This window comes from Sturnira hondurensis, unplaced genomic scaffold (genome assembly GCF_014824575.4).
Source record: "Sturnira hondurensis isolate 20B ecotype Veracruz unplaced genomic scaffold, ASM1482457v3 Scaffold0004136, whole genome shotgun sequence".
In the NCBI taxonomy this organism is placed as follows: Eukaryota; Metazoa; Chordata; class Mammalia; order Chiroptera; family Phyllostomidae; genus Sturnira; species Sturnira hondurensis.
This window is the reverse complement of record NW_028076767.1, coordinates 42,567,433-42,587,701: the sequence shown is the minus strand read 5'-3', so window position 1 is coordinate 42,587,701 and position 20,269 is coordinate 42,567,433. Positions and strand designations below refer to the sequence as shown.

General features: G+C 43.2%; 1 protein-coding gene across 10 annotated transcripts in view; it reads left to right on the top strand.

Moving 5' to 3' along the window:
* RAPGEF4 (Rap guanine nucleotide exchange factor 4) overlaps positions 1-20,269 on the top strand; it is a 287,261-nt gene that overhangs the window by 157,252 nt on the left and 109,740 nt on the right. For 5 of the 10 annotated variants that reach the window (XM_037044442.1, XM_037044441.1, XM_037044444.1 and 2 more), the window contains 2 exons: positions 4,881-4,953; positions 8,802-8,821. In XM_037044442.1, coding sequence (XP_036900337.1) covers positions 4,881-4,953; positions 8,802-8,821 — 93 coding nt within the window. Of the gene's footprint in view, positions 1-4,880; positions 4,954-8,801; positions 8,822-13,036; positions 13,101-16,622; positions 16,724-20,269 lie in introns of those variants that run through there. The other 5 variants (XM_037044448.1, XM_037044443.1, XM_037044445.1 and 2 more) reach the window with 3 other exon arrangements.

Sequence of the window (20,269 nt, the reverse complement as noted above, 5' to 3'; positions counted from 1 at the left end):
AGAAGTCTTCCTAACAGAGAATAGAGTCCCCAGTACTTTCTAGACAAAGAAAGTACTGGGGACTCTATTTTCTTGATCTCTGTTGATTTTCATAGAGATCTTTGAGTGACCTGTGTTTGGCTGGAAGTTTTGAGATTATTTAATTGTGTGGTTTGTAAACTTTTATTTAATTTTTGCTTTTAATTTTTCAGAGAGAGTGGAAGGGAGAAAGAAAGGAAGGGAGAGAAACATCAAAGTGAAAGTAATATCAATTGGTTGCCTATCATAGTCACCCTGACTGGGGCATGTGCCCTGACCAGGGATCGAACTGGCAACCTTTTGGTTTGCAGGATGACACCCAACCCACTGAACCATACCAGCCAGGATGGTCAACTTTTATTTTTTTTTGAAAGCAAAAGTCATCTTTCAAATGAAATTGCTCTTGGGACTCTAATTTATACAACAACAAAAGTGAAAACACGCTAGTTGCCTTAGGGGCTGAAGGCCCTGCATGGTGCCCTTGCCGAGGGAATTCGGGTTTCTGCCAAAGAACAAGGTTTAGAAAGCCCAGATCAATTCAGAGCACTTATTCTACGGATGAAGAGACTGAAGTCAGAGAGCTCAGATGACATGTTTGAGGTGATTCAGCTGATTAGTGACAAGCCAGGAGTACATCCTAAGAATGAAGCCTACCAAACTCTCCCAAGACCCTCGAAGGCCCTTGTGGTTTTCTTGTCCGATGAAGACCTGACTCCTTAACTGCCCTGGGAAGTCTGGGAGGGCTAGGGAGTTGGGATGCTGGGGAGTCCTCCCACTAGGGGCCCTCCGTGGTATGGACCAGGGCCCCTGGCTGTGAAAGGCCCAGCTCTTTCCCACTGCCTATGGCAATTCAAGAATGACTGAGTTAGGCCATTGAAGCTGTGGAAGGGTGTTGGAATCTAGGGAAAGGTTTTGCAAGGGAAGGCCAATCAGGGCCCCAAAGAGGACATTATCAGGGGACTCAGCCAGGCCACTGCACACCCCAGCAGCTGGGATGGGGGTGGTGTGTAGGGGCGACATTGAGTAACCACCATGAAAATGTGCTGAGTCACCTCTGGAAACTCCTGACCTCGGGTTTAAGCTGGCCTTGTGCTGACTTTCATGTGGAGACCTTACTAACCATGGCCTTGGTGAATTCCCTTTAGTTTTTTTTCTGGCTCTCAGAAAGCTTGAAATGTCTTTTAAACTTCTATGAAGACATGAACTGCTCGACAATCTAGATTTACTACTATAATTGTTTCTCGCTTTTTTATTCGTCCCTATTACAAGGAAGCCCAGTATCTAACTTTCCAATTTCCCCTCCTCTGAAGGATTATATAGTTGAAGGGAATTACTCCCACCTCCACTTATTAAACTGAGAGAGAAGAGCTGTCTTCTCATTCCCCTGCTGCCACTCCCCCTTGCTGCCGGGCTGCACGCACACTCAGATGACTGACACTTCATGCACTGTGGGCTAACCCCACCCATTCAGCCTCTGGGCAGAAAGACACAGTGGTGATCGCCCAGCCTCAGTGTTGGCTCAGCCAAGGATGAACAGTGAACTCTGAGCTTCTCTCGCATTTGACTTTCAGATTCCCGCCCCCCTCCCACCCCGCCAGATCTCTGTCCCAGAGGCAGTCGGTCCTTTTTACTACTTGTAAATTTGTCTAGGAATAGTCATGCATTTGCAAATCTGTGTGGATATTCATACACACATCTTTTATCTCCTCAAAAAGGTTGCGTGCTCTATACACAGTGCTATAGTTTGCTTAAAAAAAATGTAACAATATATCGTGGAGATTATTCCATATTGGCACAGGTAGTGGGACTTCATTCTTTTTCATGGCTTTATAGTATTCCAACATCATCTATCAGGAAATACCCCATCTTCATTCTCTCTGGAAGTAGCCCAGATGTCTTAGTAATACTTGGTGGACATTTGGGTTATTTCCTGTTGGTTCTGTTGTTTTGTTTGCTATTACAAACAGATAGGCATGTTTGCATACGTACTCAGGTATTTTAGGAGGCTGTACTTCTGTCCCCTGAGGAGATTCCTTGCTCAGTCAAAGGAAATACACATTTTAAAATGTAATTGATACTTCCAAATTGCCTTCTACTGAGGCTGTATCATTTTATACTCCAGTGAGCCACACAGGAGAGAACCTGTCTTCCCTACTCTCACTCATAATGTGTTAGCAAACTTTTTGAAACTTCTCCAGATCTGACGAGTAAAACATGGTATTGCACTATGGTTTTAATGTGCTTGCTTGTCATGAGCAAGCTTCAGCCTCTTTTCATTTGATCTGTAAGTGTATAGATTGCTTTTTAAGTGGTACTAGGAAGATGAGCTGCTGCCTGAAGATCAAGCAATATGCAAATAATTTAGAAATGCCAATTTTCTGATACAGGTTCTATTCCGGTTAGTTGTGTTTTATCCTAATTAACATAGGGTGCACTGCAGGGTGCTACCTAAGAAATGAGTTTTCCTGCTTTAGTGACTGTTTATTAAAAATGTCCCGTCAATTTTAGAAGGTGCAGTTTTTTTATTTATAAGCATAAATATTTCAATTCTGGTTTTGCAATCTCCAGTATACTAAAAGTTGTTATATGGGAACCAATGTTGTCTTATTAAATACAACCACCTGTTGTACTTTTTAGATTCAATTCAATGTGACAATTATGAAACAGAAATTTGAATAGCGACGGGGTATAATAAAGATATTACATTTCTTAGTTGTGATGGTGGTGTTGTAGTTTTGTTTCAGAAAAAACAGGTCTTTTAGAGATTCATATTGAAATATTTATGGATTAAATGGTACATCTTGGATTTCTTTCAAAATAGCTCTGGAAGGGGCAAGTGAGAGAAGTATATATAAAATGGCATGCGCCATGAGTTAATAATTATTATTCCTGGATGTTAGTTATGTGGTATTCTGTCTGTTTTTACATATATATGAAATTTGCCATAAAAAATTCTAAAATCCAACAGATGAGTGTTAAGTCTGTGCCACATGCAAGCCATGGCGCTCTGTGCTATAGAAGACACACAGCTCACAAGTGCAAGGGGTCTTGTGGGCTTGTTCTCTGCAGTGAGCCCAGTGCCAAGGACACCGTCTGCACATAGTAGGCTGTCACTATATCCTGAGCTCCAGCCTATGCTCTGTTCCCAAGAGCTCCATCCCTGGTGGTGAGCTGTTGAGCGAGCAGCAGACCAAGGGCTATGGAGCTGAAGGCAGGCAACGTCCCATTCGCGGGGGCCAGGACAGTGCTCTGTGGAGTTCCTGAGAACTGACGTGGAGGTGCCTGAGACAAAGAACATGCTCTGCATCCCAAACATTTCTAAGCAGAGCAAAATTCCTCCTTTAATTTAAGATGAACTCTTTCTCTTAGGAGCCCGGTAGGAAGTTGCTAACAGTGAGAGTCATAGCTCAAAAGGCTGTAGGGGTCACAAAGCTTCTTAGAACATACCCCCGGCCCCGACTCCTCTCTTTGAGCCTGTTTTGTTCTGAGTTCAGCATGATACCATGCCGAGCAGTGTGTTTAATCAGTGCTCTCTGGTGAGGAGGAAGAGTAGATGGTGTTGTAAGACAGAAGAGAATCAGAATGGGGAAGTCATCAAAGGAAAGGTCCGGGATTCAGGGTGGTAGATTGGTCCTGTGGGTATGTTTGACTGATTAGTTAGCTCAGAGACAGAGAGATTCATGGCTTTTAATGTTTGCATGCAGGTGCTGGTATAGTTGCCTCAGAATGAGAGCACAAATGGATTTAAAAAATAAGAGCTAGTCACATCTTGACTGGAAGAAGGCTTTTTTGAGAAGTTCAATGTTACATTACAAACACCATTCAAATATAGCAAATGGGCCAGGTGGTTGCCCAAGTATTGCGTGTTGCCAGCTGCCCATTGCTACAGATGAAGCCTTTTCTGCCGACGTTTGTGTAACCCACGAGCACGTTGTATGGTGCTGGCTCTTTTGATGTTGCTTAACGTTTGTGTGTCGCCGTGATTACAAACCATAAATATACATGACACCATGCGGTACACGAAATTGCCCAGCTTTCATCCTGAGATGGGGAGGAGGCTCTATTAGCACCTGACAAGAGAGGATGTCTAATAGGCATTTTTCATTCTCCCTAAATGCCACTCCTGTCTCGTATGCTGATGCTCTAGATTGCTTTATGCTCACCAAGCCTTGTGCCTTCAGAACAGCACAGACTTCGAGGGCTAGTGTATATCGCTGAGCCCCGGGTTTTAAAGCATGCCTGGGCCGAAAACCAGCGGGGTACAGTTCAGGGGAACCCAGACACTACTAAATGAAGCCAAACTCTTCTGGTTGGCAACATATCAACAGTTCCTTGGAGGTCACAAATGGGCAGGTGTACAATATAAAAGGAAGTAGGTAAATGGAAGCAAATCAGCTTCTTTCAAAACAGACATGTTCTAGGGATGTATCTCTTTTTGCTTTGAAAGAAAGCTGATTCAGTGTCATTCAGCTATTTATTTGTATCTGCAGCTGTAAATACCAAGTGTCTTTGCTCTCCCCCAAAACCTGAGCGTGTGTTCAGCAGGAGTGGGGAGCAGGGCAGGAGGTGGAGGGAGGGTGAAAGCCGCACAAGTTGGTTAATCAGTCACAGCTCCATAGAAGATCGGGCTGAGACGGAGCCCCCTCCCTGGGCAAGGGTACACTCAGCCTTGCCCGGGAAGACCTCTTTAGAACACAGCATCTTTATTGTAGGCCACAGATCCCAGACAGCGCATTTCAATGCTCTGTAAATGCAAGACTCAGATGCTTCCTGATGACCAAGGTTTCTTCTTAATGTGTAAATAAATGAGTGCTCCGCATGAATACATATCTATGTACTGAGTCTGCAATCTTGTCTTTCAGAAATACCGACAGTACATGGCAGGACTTCTGGCTCCTCCTTATGGTGTTATGGAAACGGGCTCTAACAATGACAGTAAGTGAAAAATGTGAACATTTGTATCTAAACATGTGTTGTGTGGTGTGTGTTTTCATGTGACAAAAATATGTCCTGCACCAGCTTGACAGGTTACGTTTCTAGACTCTTTTGTGGATAAACAGACCAACCAGCTCACGTGGGTTATTTTACAAAATGTTCATACAGTATTATTCCATGGCTTTAGCTGCTGCTCTGCTGCTAGTTGGAACTTCAGCATGCTTAGAATACCTTCTCAGAGTCCCTTCATTTTATTGCCAAGTCCAGTGTCATTGCTGTGCTCTTTTAAAAATGGAATTCAGGAACTGTGTTTGTCTTGGTCACTTGTGTGTACCTGCGAGCCCCACCCTCTTGCTCATTTTGACGTTATTGATCAAAGAGGAGCAGTGTGAGTCATTATTCTTCTGAAATCACAGCTTCTCCAAACTCCAGGCCTTTTGTAGGAGACCAGTCTCTGTGTGGTCAGAAAAGTAAGGGAGTTTTTCTATGCGATACGCTTTTCTGGTGGGCGCCCGCCAGACCCTGAGAAATCCTGTGTCCTGACTATGTTTCTCTGTCTGTGCTCATCAGAAGCATCTGTTCAGCACTCCTTATCATCCCTGGGAGATGCTCATTGCATCTCTCAGCCCCTTTATTTGGCTCTTGCACATTTACAGGTGACAAGGTACCAAGTACTGGGGTTTTTGAGGCTGTCGTCCTTCGAGTAGGCCCAGTGACGGAGCAGGAAAACCTTCCACTCCAAGCACCTTTGGAGTCTGAGAGTCACTCTTCAAATCCTCTTCCTCACACCTTGAATCCTCACTCTTAATCTCAGACTTGTCACTGTCTACAGGGGATTCTCCTCCCTGCTTGCCCAAGACCTAAGTGAGCTTCCTCGTTTTCCTTCTCCTCCCGTTCACAGTTTCCGTGTAGCCTCTGCCCTCTCCTTCTGTTGCTTGTCTGTCCTTGGGGAGAAGGGCCTTGGGGACCTTTCTTCCCTCCCCTTTGCTTCCCTGATTTGATTTTTCTCTGCTGGCTGATCTAGGGATGACTGGCTCATGACAGGTACTTGAGTTGCAATCCCAGCTGTGCTGTCTCCTAGCTGTGTGGCCTTGGGCAGGGCACTTAGTCTTTCTGTCTGTGCCTCAGTTTCCTCCCAGGGTTATTGTGAGGATTAAATGAAGCGAAACACATCAAGTGTTTGGAAGAGTTCCAAGCATATAATGAGCATCCACGTGATGTGAGCTATGATTTCCTCACCGCCAGCCACTGTTTAACCCCTCCAAGTCTGGCTTCTGCCCCAGCTTCCTGACTCAAACCACTCTGCAGCTTTCCATTCTCTCCATCTTTGAATAAGACTTCTCACGCCCACACTCCATTCTCCTGTGGCGTCAGGCTGCACTGCATTATCCTGGTTTTCTTGTATCTCTCTGCTTACTTGAATGTTTGTCTCTTTTACAGATATTTCTTCCTTTCATTGAAAAGGTTAGGTATAACCCAAGAGTCTAGCCTTCACCATTTTTCTCTATATTCTCCCCTGACCACTGCATCCTTTTTCACAATTGATGTAAATACTTCCCCAACCAACACCTCTGATTCCCCCAAAGGGCAGCCTAGCTTTCCGAATGACTGCTGGCTCTCTTTCCATCCAGATGTTCTGCTGGCTTCTTAAACTCCAAATGTCAGTAATGGAACATATTCTGGTTCCCACAAAACCGATCTTTTCTCCGAAGGTGCATTTTCATCAATAACTCCACCATTCCCCTGCGTGTACCAGGCTCTAAACCCCACCCATTTTGGAGGCCTCCTTTCCCTTACCTCCACCACTGCGGTCCATCACGTGTCCACCCCTTGCTCCTGTTTGTTGTGTCCACATTCTTTCATTGCTGCTCCCTCTGCAGCCGCCTGGCTGAAGGCCGCATCACTCCTGACCTGAGGGCAAAAGTGGCCTAGCTGGCCCCGAGCCTGCCGTGTCTCACCTGGGTCTGCCTGGCTCCGGGCTTGTACAGGAGTTCTTTTTACTTACTTTCTGTTGTGCAAAATGTCCCACCTATGGAATGAGACAGTGAACACCTATGTTTTCATCATTTCGACTTAATTAATATTTTAATATTTAAATAGGATTTGATCATTAACTTAATGCGTATTTTAAAATTAATATTTTGCCACATTTATCTCTTTTAATCGTACATATGTATTTCACACCAAGTACTTTAACAGGTATTTTTTAAAATAAAAGCGTTTCCATGATAACCATACACTGTTATCATGCCTAATGGCTGGCATGGTTTTCCTTAATGACGTCTAGTACCTAGTCCATATTTGGATTTCCCCAGCTGAACAGCTTTATAGCTCATTGCTCAAACTGGACCTCAGTCAAGGACCGTGCCCTATTTTTATGTCTTAAATGTCTTTTCATTATGAACAGTCCCTTTCCATCCTTTTCCTGGTCATAATCTCTCTGTTACTCAAAACCATTTAATAATTGTCCATCGCTTGCCATGGAAAGTAAATTCAGGTTCCTGCATGGCCCCGAATCTCCTTTTCAGTATTATTTCTCTATAGAGACCCTAATTTCCAGCCACTCAGTCATGGTGACTTGTGTAACTCTGTAGCTGTCTTATTAAACCTCCTAGAAAGGAAGCTTCTGTATACCCCTGTATCTCCTCATTCAATCCACGTCAGTCCTTTCAAATGGTTGTTGACTGAATGGGGCGGGTAGATTCCAGATGAGTTTCAGAGTGCCGGCATTAGGCCACCCTCACTTCTTCTGACGGATCTGGGGAGTGGTGGCAGACCTGCCCCTTAGTACCCTGTGTTTCTATCCTGGTGCTGTCCCAGTCCGGGAGCCAAAGCTTGATTAGGGAATGTTTTCAAATAGTCTCTTTCACTCTATTGCTCCTGTGTACTGTGCTGCTGCCCATCAGGGTGGGTGCTCTGTTCTTTTAAGGCCAATATTGTACATCAGTATAGTCCCATATTAAACACAGAAGGTTCTGTTTATTCAGAATTTGGACATGCTGTATTGTAACATTGCAAACCACCACACACAGCCCCAGTGGTTCAAAACTAGGTGCAGGCCACCTTAAAACCACCTGTGCTTCTGTCTCCTCAGTATAAGGCCACTCGCGCCCACGTTCCTGGGAGCAGAGCGCTCTGCTGGGGCTGCGGACCCTCCTGCGTGACCAGCCTTACCTACCACGTCTGCCAGACAGCAGCCCCAGAGGAAGTGCGAAGGGCCGGGCCTGCCTGTAGGAGGTGCTCATTCACAATAAGTGAATGGATGAATGTTTAACCTTTTTTGCTCAGAGAACTGAGATATCCCAGGACATAGCCACTGCCCAGCTCAGACCTCACTTGGAGGCAGCAGGAGCTCACTTTGCCCCAGATGGAAGGTGTGTCCTGGTGGGTTTTATGTGCAACCTGCCCCGAGGTTCAAATCCCTGGAGCAGTGTGAGGTGGTTGGAAGTATAAAACTACAAATGGGCCACTTACACTTGATGTGTCTGTCTAAAATTTCGAGTGCTCTGGTGCCCAAGACAGAGGAATTAGTTGTTCCCATGGTATAAACAAGTCAGGGGTAAAGTTTCACCTCTGGGAAAGGGAAGCGCGTGGTAAGAAAGCAAAATCAGAAGGGGATTTGGTTGTCTGGCACACAGCCCCGCCCGCTCCTGGTTCATCGACCCATGCATGTTAGACTTTGAAAGCAAAATAGCATGTATTTTTCAAAGCAGCATCATGTAGGTTTGTTTTTTTTAACACCAAATTTTATTTGGTTTGATTCAGCAAAGGATTTCGGCTCCATTTTATAGGTTGATCTTATAATTCATTCTCTCTCTCTCTGTCTCTCCCCCCTTTTGCTCTTCTAGGGATCCCTGACAAGGAGAACGTGAGTAGCTCCTCTCTCTGCCTAGCTTCTAAAACTGTCCAAAGGTAAAAAATAACCATGGTAACCTTGCCAGCAAAGAGAGCTCTTTATCCACATTCAACAGAGCAATAAATATTTTTCTAATCTTGTTCTGGCATCTTTGGAGGGTCACTTTGAAGTATAAAGGGGAGAAGGCCGATTGCTGTGACATGGTCATCACGTGTCCTTGACATTAATTAGTCTGAGAAAAGGTCATTCTGGGGGCAGATGGTGCAAGTGCTAAGTGTTTTCTTTTCCCCATGATTCACAGGTAGCAGTACAACAAAGCATTACTTTCACAGCCTACAGAAAACACGTTGTTATTCCTTAGTAGGGATACAAAAACATGAAATTCAGGGTCAGATGATGAGTTTCCCTAATTGTATACTAAAGTCATATTTCTCTTCAGAACCCAAAAAACAAATACTTGCTGTAGTTGTTTAGGGAAAGCAGGGGCGAGAGTAGAAGGTTTAGGACAAACCTCTCCTAGGAAAGAGTACCAAGCATGCATTCCAAGGATGGAAGCGATGTGGTGTCATTGTCTTTGTGTGTAAATAATAATAATGATGATGTTAATTACGTTCACTGGAATCTAAATTTCGACAACAGTATGGAAGGGTTACTGATGGAAGCATGCCGTGGTTCATCTGAAGCCGCGCTCGGTGGCTCTCAGATGTGTCATCTCGCCATTGTGCTCCTTGGTCGCCATACCCAAGCGGCAATGTTACAGCACTGTCACCCTTTCCTCTCCCTGCCCCGGGTCCTGTGTCTGTGGGCTAAGATACCATCTCCACTAAGTTCAGATTACTTCTGTGCTCCTTTTCAGAGTGCTGGCCCTAGCTTTCTTTGGGTCCCCCTGTTTCTATAATCTTGGTTTTAAAGGGCTAGTTGGGGATTCTGGCCCACCCTGGTACCTCTACAAATTTGGGTTCAGGACCCAGCAATGATGCTTCCAATATCACACCAAAAGTTTCCTTGGCTTTGGTTCAGCGAAGGATTTTGGTTCCTCCCGGGGGGCCTTGGGCACGCTGCTTGATTTTCCTAAACATCCTCACCTCATCTTCAAAATGCGGATGTCAGCCCTGAGCACCCTAAAAGGCCATCATGAATACTGAATGAGGCCTTCTGTGGAAACCCGGAGATATTACCATAGAGCTCAGTAAATGTTAGGACTATTATTATAATTATTATTTTCTCAAGCCTCCTATCATTTTCTAGCTATTTTTCCTTCTCTGAAAATGTCCTACCCTCGATAAAGAACCTTTTCTTTTGCCTTTATGGCTGTCCTTGAAATACCTGTCTTCAGTGAACCTGCGGTTCGCGGAGAGTCTAAAGCCATAGCCTTCAGAGTCCAAAGTAACAACCTCCTCCTGCCACCATTTTGGACACAGATGTCCCCGAGACGCTGCAACAAAAAATACCCAGCCGTCCACCAAATCGCGATGACAAAAGGGCCCGCTGCCCCCTCATCGAGGGGCTCTCGGAGATGCTGAGAGTGCACAGAATGGCCGGACCCTGGGGGTCTCAGATGTTCTGAGCTTCAAAAGGCAGCCCTGTCTCCCTTCAGCCCCGGGGCCCCCCTCAGGATGCACCTCCCTGCAGCGGGGCAGCAGGCACAGGTTCTAAGCGGAAGGTCTACCAGCTGTCACCCTGTAGCATCTTGTCATGCAATTGTGACAAAAGAGGAATTCCATGTTTGCGGAAAGTTGGACAACGCAGGGCTGGCCAGGCCGTCTCCCCCACGTGAAGTTGTGGTGTAGCTCCCTGGCATTGGTGCGGGCCATTCCGTGTCAAATCCTCTGGCAGATGGCAAAGCACAGGTTTCCTCTATCAGCAAGTAGAGTGGATGCAATGTCACCCTGTGCTATGAGGAAACCTCTCCGACGCCATCAAAGCAAAGCAAATGAGATGAAAGACATTCATGAGCAGAGCTGAAGCTTTGGAGAGATAAAGAGAAGCCTGAGATCGTAAAGTGGCATTAATTGAAGTTTTTCCTTTATGAGAGACGGGTTGTGTTGTGACGGTTCCTTTGATCCTTTACCTTCTGTAACTGCACGCTGGGCCGTGTTGTGTTCCCTTTGTGTTTCTGAGCAGAATAATGCGCTGGCGACTGAAGTGGAGGCACTTAGCCTTTCGGTGTCCAGACAGAGTCTGTGGAAAGGATATGTTCTTCTTTCCAGTTCCTTCTCTTGACTAGGTTAATCACCACGTTTACCTTTTAATCAGATATGCGGACGTCAGCAAGTGGTGTTTGCACCCGCCTTGCCAGCCATGTTTTACTTCCAGACCGAGGCTTACCTTGCGTAGAAAGAACTTCCTTTTCATAAGCTGCACTTCTGTAGAAAGAAATGGGCTGGCGGTTAACTTGCTGGATTATTTTGTTTTCTACTTACTGTAATTGATAGGGGAATATTTAACTTTAAGTACCACAGGATACTGGAACCCATAAAGTAACTGATAACTACATCAGAAAAATGACCACTGAGCCAATAAAATAAGTAGACTATGTTGGTAGGCGATTGTTTGTGGCTATTGGGTTTATAAAGAAGTTCTTCTCTTTGATCTGTTTAAGTTGTATTTTTCTGTCTTTATGTGCCATATCTGACTGACCATGTTTAACACAAAAACTAAAAAAAAAAATCACAGTTACAAGAGCTTTATAGTCGAATATTGCAGTTGCCCTGCAGAGGAATGAACTTGTCTATAATTGTTTGCTATTTATGTAGGTTGTGCCGCTTACTGTGCTGTATCCTCCAAGAGGCAACTGTTGTGGAGTTTTGTAATCTTAGAAGTTTATACTTTTCTCCTTGAGTGTGCAAGAAGCCAGCAAATAGACTCAGGAAGAGATTACAAAATAATTCCATTTCCTGACTTACAAACATCTTGTTTCCAAAAAAGGTCATTTGAGGTCTTCATTTTTTAGACAGTCATAGTGCTGAGAGTGTCACTAGCAAGCTTCTCGCTGAATTGGAGCGCCGGCTCTGCCCGTAGAAACCACCATCGATGCAGAGGTCAGAGGTCTCCCAAGCACCAGAACTGATGCTAGCTATTACTAATGGGCAAGCTCTGAGTCTTATAAAACTATTCGTAGGTCTCATTTTTAGAAGGTAACAATGTTTCTCAAGCTTTTACAAATCATGTGTCATTTGTATGAAGAACAAATTTCAGAAATTATTATCAAGACACAAGTTTTTAAATGGCAGATGGTCAGGAAATAATCTACACAGTTTGTGAAAATTCTCATTAAGGAGAGAGAGTAATAGAACAATAATAAGCAAGTAACTATTAGGGTTAGAAGGCTAGGAATTTTAGGAATTTTAGAGACTATAATGACATTTATCTCTATTGCTGCTCTTTTTCAAGTTTGGAGAAAACAAATGAGAATGTTTTCTACCAATGAAATGGCAACATCTTATTTTACCATGTGAGATTGGCTGCAATTCTGGGCCAGTCATAGAGAGGTGTGTATCTTGATACAAACTTAAAATGTGAAAAACTTAAACAATCCCATAAAACCCAGTAAAACCTTCCCCTTCACCTTTAGATTACCTGTTGATTCATATTAACAGTTTTCTGCAGAACAGAAAAGGTTTTTTTTAAGATTTTATTTATTTATTTTTTAGAGGGGAAGAGAGGGAGAAAGAGAGGGAGAGAAACATAAATGTGTCGTTGCATCTCATGCGCCCCCTACTGGGGACCTGGCCTGCAACCCAGGCATGTGCCCTGACTGGGAATTGAATCAGGCACCCCTTGGTTTGCAGGCCAGCACTCAATCCAATAACCAGGGCAGAATGTAAGAGTTTTTAAAAATCCTGTTTTAAAACATGACTGATGCAAGTCCAGAGCTTATCAAAGTATCTTGGCCAGAGCTCCCGGGCTTGCCAGCAACCCTTTGCCCTGTTTGTGGGTGAGAATGATTTCCCTGGTGCTGACACCACTCTGAAATGATGCGTATGTCATGGGTGGGGGGTGCAGACCAGCCAGATGCTGAAGACTCAGAAAATACTGAACCTGTTCCTCTTGATTTTGAAGGACAGATTGCTTATCACCCAAGTGAAGGTGAGAGCAGGCCCTGGTCTGTGCGATGTGTAGTGTGTAAACAAACACTCAGTTCTTCCTCGGGCCAATTGGAATGTGGCACTCAGCGAGCCAGGACTCACTTTGTTTGCCCCGCCTCCTGGAGAACACCAGTGAGTTCATGTGGACGGGGCCAGGGACAGCCTGCGCTCTCTGAGGACGTGTTTGTTTTGGTGTTTGTGAGGTATGGGTTGTATGGGGCAGAATGCCCTTGCTGAATTTCTTTCTGCTTTCTATTCCATCCGTTGTAAAGCTGACCAGACTGCCTCTCTCCTTTTTCCCTAGCTTCTGCAGTGGTGGATTGATTGAATTTCTAAGGTAAATGGGTGGTTGTCCCTCAGCTGAGTAGTAAATACTAAATGCAGGCGACACTCTAACAACCTGGTCTCAGGTTGCCAATTAGACCATGTGCTTGTTGCCACCAAATGTTCTCAGTCACATTCGCAGGACCTGCTTTCTGTGAGTCTGCCTGTCAAAAGGGCACATATCGGGCGGTATTGGGGTGGTGCCTTGTTACCATATTTTATGGTCTATAATATTATGAATTATATTTGGTGATTGTTTTAATGTTTCAAGTTGGTTTTGAGGTTTTGAAGTTTTGTTTTATGACATAGAACATCCTTTATGTTTTGGAGTTTTCTTTTATGACATAGAACTCCTTAATGGTGCTGCCGGGCTAATAGTTTACCCTGGTTGTCACTGATGGTGCTGTAGCGTTGTTTTGAGTATATGCTCTCATTCTTTTCTGTGATCAGAATTTGATGTGGCCAGGTACCACAGAGCGAACCTGGACAGCATTTAATTGTTAAACATCATCGCGATCCAATAAAACGAGATTCCCTGTCTCTCAACCCCCAAGTCTAGCCTCAGCTTCTTCTGGCTCTCACTTCAAAAACTAGCACAGCCTTGAGGTGAGCCTGCTCAGAACCAGCTCGTTGCCAAGAATTGGTTCCACTATCAGCAGGGACGAGGAACGTAATGCCATGTCGATAGTAAGGTGTTTGCTCCACTGCGGATTCCAGAGTTGTGGGAGAGTATTCTCGTCTTCAGAAAGACTTCATCCTGTGCAGCAGGCAGTTATGTTCCTCACCAGTGACTTTGGGCTGCTAGCACATTATCTCAACTGATTGCGAGAGTAAAATAATACAGTGTTTATGTTTGGTGAATTTGAATTTTTATTGTTCCTGTTTTGAGAAATTGAGACCAGATTATTTGCAAAATATGTCTTCTTTTTAGGAGAGAAAATTGTAGTGTTCTCAGATTGGATAAATGTATCTCATGATTACATGTCACGTAGGATTTGGATCCATTTATAATAACAGTTCTGTGTGAGACAGGCTGCCCCAAGTCCATAGGTATTAAAATGTTCTGTAGTCACTCTCGTTATCTTTATGTAAAATTACAGGGAAGAGAGCCAGATGGTAGATATGCATCTACATGCACATACACTTGCATACATATTTGGTGTAGAGACACATACATATGTATGATTAGGTAACTATATTTAACTATTTTCATTCTTAAAATTTTCAGGAAAGGAAATTGTAAAACCACCTTTAGTAATATGATCTGGCATTCTTATTGCTTAGTTTTCATAAATGCTTTATGTTCTCTTCACTTCAGTTTACTTTTATTTTCCAAAGAACGATTCAGAATTATTCAGAGAATGTGCCATCTATTTGCTCAATGAAAAACCCTTCATTTAGCGCATGTGTGTTGATGGATCACAGGCTTCCTTGGGGTGGGGGGGGCTACGAAAATAAAATATAGTACCTTCAAGAAGTTGTAGTAACATGTGAAGGAACACATGCGAACAAAAAAGTACATTGAGGTGTCATGGGCACACATGGGCAGAGAGCATGGCATGAGGACATACATGATGTTACCTCTTCAGGCTTGAGTTCAAGTCCAGCTCTGCCACTACGACCCGTATGAAGGTGGACAAGTTAGTTAACCCCTTAGTCCTCTGTTTCCCCGTCTATAGAGGAGAGTGACGGTGGTGTTCTACCTCAGGGAGCTTGCGGAAGGGTTAATGAGAGGATGCACACCAAGAGCTTGGCCAGTGCTGCAGCCCACTGTGGGCTCTCAGGAGACACGTGGAGGTCCGTGCAGTTTTCAGGGGGATGGGCAGGGGCTTGGAGCATGCCTCTCAGAGGAGGAAATGCCTGCGTGCATTCTCAGTGTAAACTAGAAGTCATCCAGGTGAACAGGAAAGGAGAACATTGCATGAACAAAGGAACAGAGTTCCAGAACTTTCTTTAGGCTAATCTCATCAAATCTAAATTCAAAAACTGTTCAGTATTTTGGGCACTCTCCTCTCTAGAATACCTTTCAAAGTCCTGATAATCTTACTTCCAAGCTTCAGGCATTTCCAGGTCTCAACAAATCAACACACTTTTCCCCATAAAGCCTGACCTGTTGTGGATGTAGATGGGGAATTAGCTTGAATTTCCCCTATTTGTACCTCACAGTATCATGTCTTCTTTCTAAAAATGGCAGACCTTAGGCTAACGCCTAAGCAGCCTATTGTTTGCTCTGCCCCCAGCTAGTTTCCTGTTCTAACTGCACAGCCGGTGCTCCTTCATTTCTGTCGTTCTCCTTTGTACTTTCTCCCTTCTCCTGAATGAGCCACTCAGCACGGCTTTCTATCGAATCCCGCCCTCTTTCACCTGTTCCATTTGTCAAGGTCATTTTAAATTGTGTTCCAGTTCTCCTCTGTGCCAGCCACCCCCCACCCAATTGGGGGTCATTATCAACTTTAATAAGAATGCTTTTGATTCCATATTCAAGGCAGTAATCAGCGTGTTAAGTCTAGCAACATTCAGCAGACGACCTAACTTTGTGGAATTTAATTTGTTTGTACTAATTGATTTGTATACGTGATGAAATTACCCCTTCTAGAGATGAAAAGGGAACCTGGGAAAGCGCACCATGAAAACGCGGGCTGAATGACAAGGACTAAGTTGTTACGTTCACTTCTGCCATGCTTTTCAATCACTTGTCATGTGGAAGAGAAGGAAGGCAGTAATTTTCTTTCTATCTCAGGAGGCATTAGTATGATGGATCTTAATTCTCATTCATTTTTATAGTCCATGTTCCCAGAAATGTATCAGTTTCTGTCCCTGGCACTTAATAGCCAGTGACACTGTACAAGTCACCTCCATGAGCTTCAGTTTCGTCATCAGTAAAAAGGTGATTCCCAAACTAGCACAATGAAAGGATCGCTGGGGGAGTAAGTTGACGTTAAGTATCGGGAAAATTCTCAAACTTGACACTGCTTAAGAAAAAAATCACATTCTATTAAGTTCCCTGGAGCTTAATTCTAAATAAGATCACACCCTTGTCATAGCCTAAACCCAAGGACACTTTTCTGGCCTGGGGGGAATCACTGAGCTTGGCCAGTGGGTTCTAATTTATATGAAGATTTGGTCTGGGGGCTTTATAAAGGTGCTGTTTTTGTACCCCGTGTTAGGACTTGGTCCAGTTCTGAGTTCTGGGGAGAATTTAGGATGCCAAATGGGAAGTCACTCATCTTAATGTCCATATTAATTTGGCTCACCCAGAAGAATGAAAAATTCCCAAGTCACACCAAGTGCTTACTGGGTGCTGAAATTTGATAACCCAATCCCAAACAAAGTGAGGAAACCACACCCAAAGCTGACTGGAGGACAGACCAGGAGGGAGAGAGCAGGGGCAGGAGCCGGAACGTGAAGATATGCTGGAGAAGGCGCCTGGCTTGTTTGGGGGTCCCAGCGGAGCATCATGGAAGTTATCGCAGCAGTGCACCCTGGACCTTCTAGTTTTAGGGTAGGTCAGGATTTTTATATTATGTTTAACCACTTCTCTGAAAAGCATGAAGGCATTGTAGTGTACAACGCTCTAGTAAAGGAATTTACAACAAATGCAAAGGCAGTTCTGTCATTCATCCAGATATACTTTTAAATGATTGAAGCAGGTAATGGTCTCTCCCCCACCTATCCCAAACCTCTTACTTCCCCCAGCTTTATATTTTGTATGTATTTTCTTCCTGCCTTTAGTGTCTGATAGATTCAGAAAACACTTGGGCTCCCTCTGGAGGCCACTCCGATATTTATGCATGTCTAAGCTTAAAGCTGAAGTTTTAGTTACATGACACAAAATTTGGGGGTGAAAGTGGAAATATGAATAGTAAATGTTATTTTCTTTTGTAAGGTGCCTGGTAATTGGGAACCTCCAAATTGGATAAAATACCTAATTCATTTATTCATTCATGTCTTCTAATCTAATAAACTGCTGATATTTGGCTTTCTGGAATGAAGAAGTATGTGGCTTGCAAACCCATAGCAAAGACATAGAAAGACATCTAACTCCAATCCTGTAAGTCAGATTTTCTCAAGTAGTCATTCTGTTAATAAGCACGTTTTTGTAGAATGTTTCCTGTGTTGGGCAGAGCCAGAGTTGGGCATGGTGGGAAACATTTGTTACTTGCCATTTTAAAAATATATGAATTTGCTCTTCTTTAACAGTTGGCAATGTTATATTATTTCTTTTTTCTTCTTTAAATCATAATCCCATTCTTTTTCACTCAGAGAATTTTATCCTATTAAATTAATATTTTTGTCAGCCAGATTACTTTTTAATTGTGTCAATGTATTAGTCAGTATACAGATTTAACTACAATAGCCTAGGCCCAAACATAAGTCTCTTAAAATGAACTAGAAGATGATTTTCCTTCATGTTAACTGTCCAGATGTGAGCTGTCTAGGATTAATGTGGCACCCCACATTGTAGTGTATTTTTATGATTGAAAGTCTCTTTTCATTCCCTTATTCTTATACTTTTGTGTATCAAAAATAAATATATAAATTTAAATCTTAGCACTTTAAGATTTCTTGTGACCATAAGTCTCTAATAAATTTTTTCTTCTGAATTGAGTAGTATTACACAATACTACTCAAACAAGTAGTAGTATTACACAATTATCAAAACAAAATAAATAGACTTCTGGCCAAGGTAAGTCTATTTCATGGAGGCATTGGTAAATATGCTTTGCCTCCTCGCACAATCAAAAGAAGGACAATAAATTTAAAAACAAAAACACCTGAAACTGCCTGAAAATGAAACTGTATGGAATTCTGACAACCAAGGAGTTAAAGAGGAAACACTCATTCATACTGATAGGAGGATGGAACTGGCAGCTGGGGCAGAGAGGACACGTGGCAAGGTGTTGGCTTGAGAACCGGCAGTCCCACATTTGTATGTGGATAAACCAGGAGGAACAACTGGGGAGTCAGGAAACTGCATAGGGAAATAAAGCCCCAAAACCTCTGGCTACAAAAACCTGTGGGGGTTAACGCAGTGGAAGAAACTCCCAGCCTCACAGGAGAGTTCATTGGAGAGACCCACAGGGTTCCACCCACTGGGGAATCAGCACCAGAAGGGCCCAATTTGCTTGTGGGTAGTGGGGGAAATGACAGAGCTGGTAGAGAGCTGAGCAAGCAGCTTTGTTCCATCTCGGAGCTCTGCCCCACATACAGCATCACAGTGCAGTCAAGTGGGTTGCCCCGCCCAGGCAAATACCTAAGATTCTGCTCCTTACTATGTAACAGGTGTTCCAAGACACACAAAAAATGGCCCAAATGAAACAACAGATCAAAGCTCCAGAAAAAATACAACTAAATGATGAAAAGATAGCCAACCTATCGGATGCACAGTTCAAAACACTGGTAGTCAGGATGCTCACAGAAATGGTTGAGTATGGTCACAAAATACAGGAAAAAAATGCAGGCTATAAAAAGTGAATAAAGAAAAAAATACAGGGGACCAACAGTGAAGGGAAGGAAACCAGGACTCAAATCAATGATTTGGACCAGAAGGAAGAAATAAACATTCAACCAGAACAGAATGAAGAAACAAGAATTTGAAAAAATGAGGAGAGGCCTAGGAACTTCCAGGACAACTTTAAATATTCCAACATCCTAATCATAGGTATGCCAGAAGGAGAAGAGAAAAAGAAAGAAATTGAAAACTTATTTGAACAAATAATGAAGGAGAAATTCCTCAATCAGGCAAAGGAAATAAACTCCAAAGAAGTCTAAGAAGCTCAGAGAATCCCAAAGAAGTTGGATCCAAGGAAGCACACACCAAGGCACATCATAATTATGTTACCCAAGATTAAAAATAAGTAGAGAATCTTAAAAGCAGCAAGAGAAAAGAAGACAGTTACCTACAAAGAAATCTCCATAAGACTGTCAGCTGATTTCTCATAAGAAACCTTGCAGGTAAGAAGGGGCTGGAAAGAAGTATTTGAAGTCATGAAAGTCAAGGACCTACATCCAAGATCACTCTATCCAGCAAAACTTTCATTTAGAATGGAAGGGCAGATAAAGTGCTTCCTAGATAAGGTCAAGTTAAAGGAGTTCATCATCACCAAGCCCTTATTACATGGAATGTTAAAGGGACTTATCTAAGAAAAGGAAGAAGATCAAAACTATGAATAATAAAATGACAATAAACTCACAACTATCAACAACTGAACCCAGAAGAAAAACAAAAACAAACTAAGCAAACAACTAGAACAGGAACAGAATCACAGAAATGGAGATCACACGGAGGGTTATCATTGGGGAGGAGGTGGGGGTAGAATGGAGGAAAATGTACAGGGAATAGGAAGCATAAATGGTAGGTAGAAAATAGGGGAGGTTAAGAATAATAAAGGAAATAGAGAAGCCAAAGAACTTACATGTACAACCCATGGACATGAACTAAGGATAGGGAGAATGCTGGGGGGGGGCGGGCGGGGATGCAGAATGGAGGGGGATAATGGGGAGAAGAAAAATGCGACAACTGTAATAGCATAATCAATAAAGTATACTTCCAAAATAAATATTTTATACATGTTATAAACAATTATTAAATATTAAAGTAAATCATTACTGACAGTACATCATTGTGTGCTTTTAAAAAATGAATTTGTTACCTACATGCAATGGGGATTTAACATTAACTCTATTCCTCTTCTTGGTTTTTAGGTATGTACTAGGAAAGCCTGTTCATATAAGTAAGCAACTGGGAATGGAAATAGTTTTAAGGAGCAATGTCACCAAATCCTTTGACTCCTAGGCAGCTGGTGTGGTACCTCATGGAGAGATAGAGAGAATGGAATAGTCGCAGTGGAGGTCATGGCAAGTGTTCCATCCTGGGTGGATTTGGAAAGTGGAGCTCATAAGGTTTTCTGATGAATTATTATAAGGAGAGAGAAGGAAGGGAGTCAAGGAGGATGGCAGGGTTTTGGGCTTGACCCTGTGGAAGGATGCAGCTGCCAACAGCTACGAAGGGGAAAGCTGAGGAAAAAGTGAGTTTGGAGATCTAGTT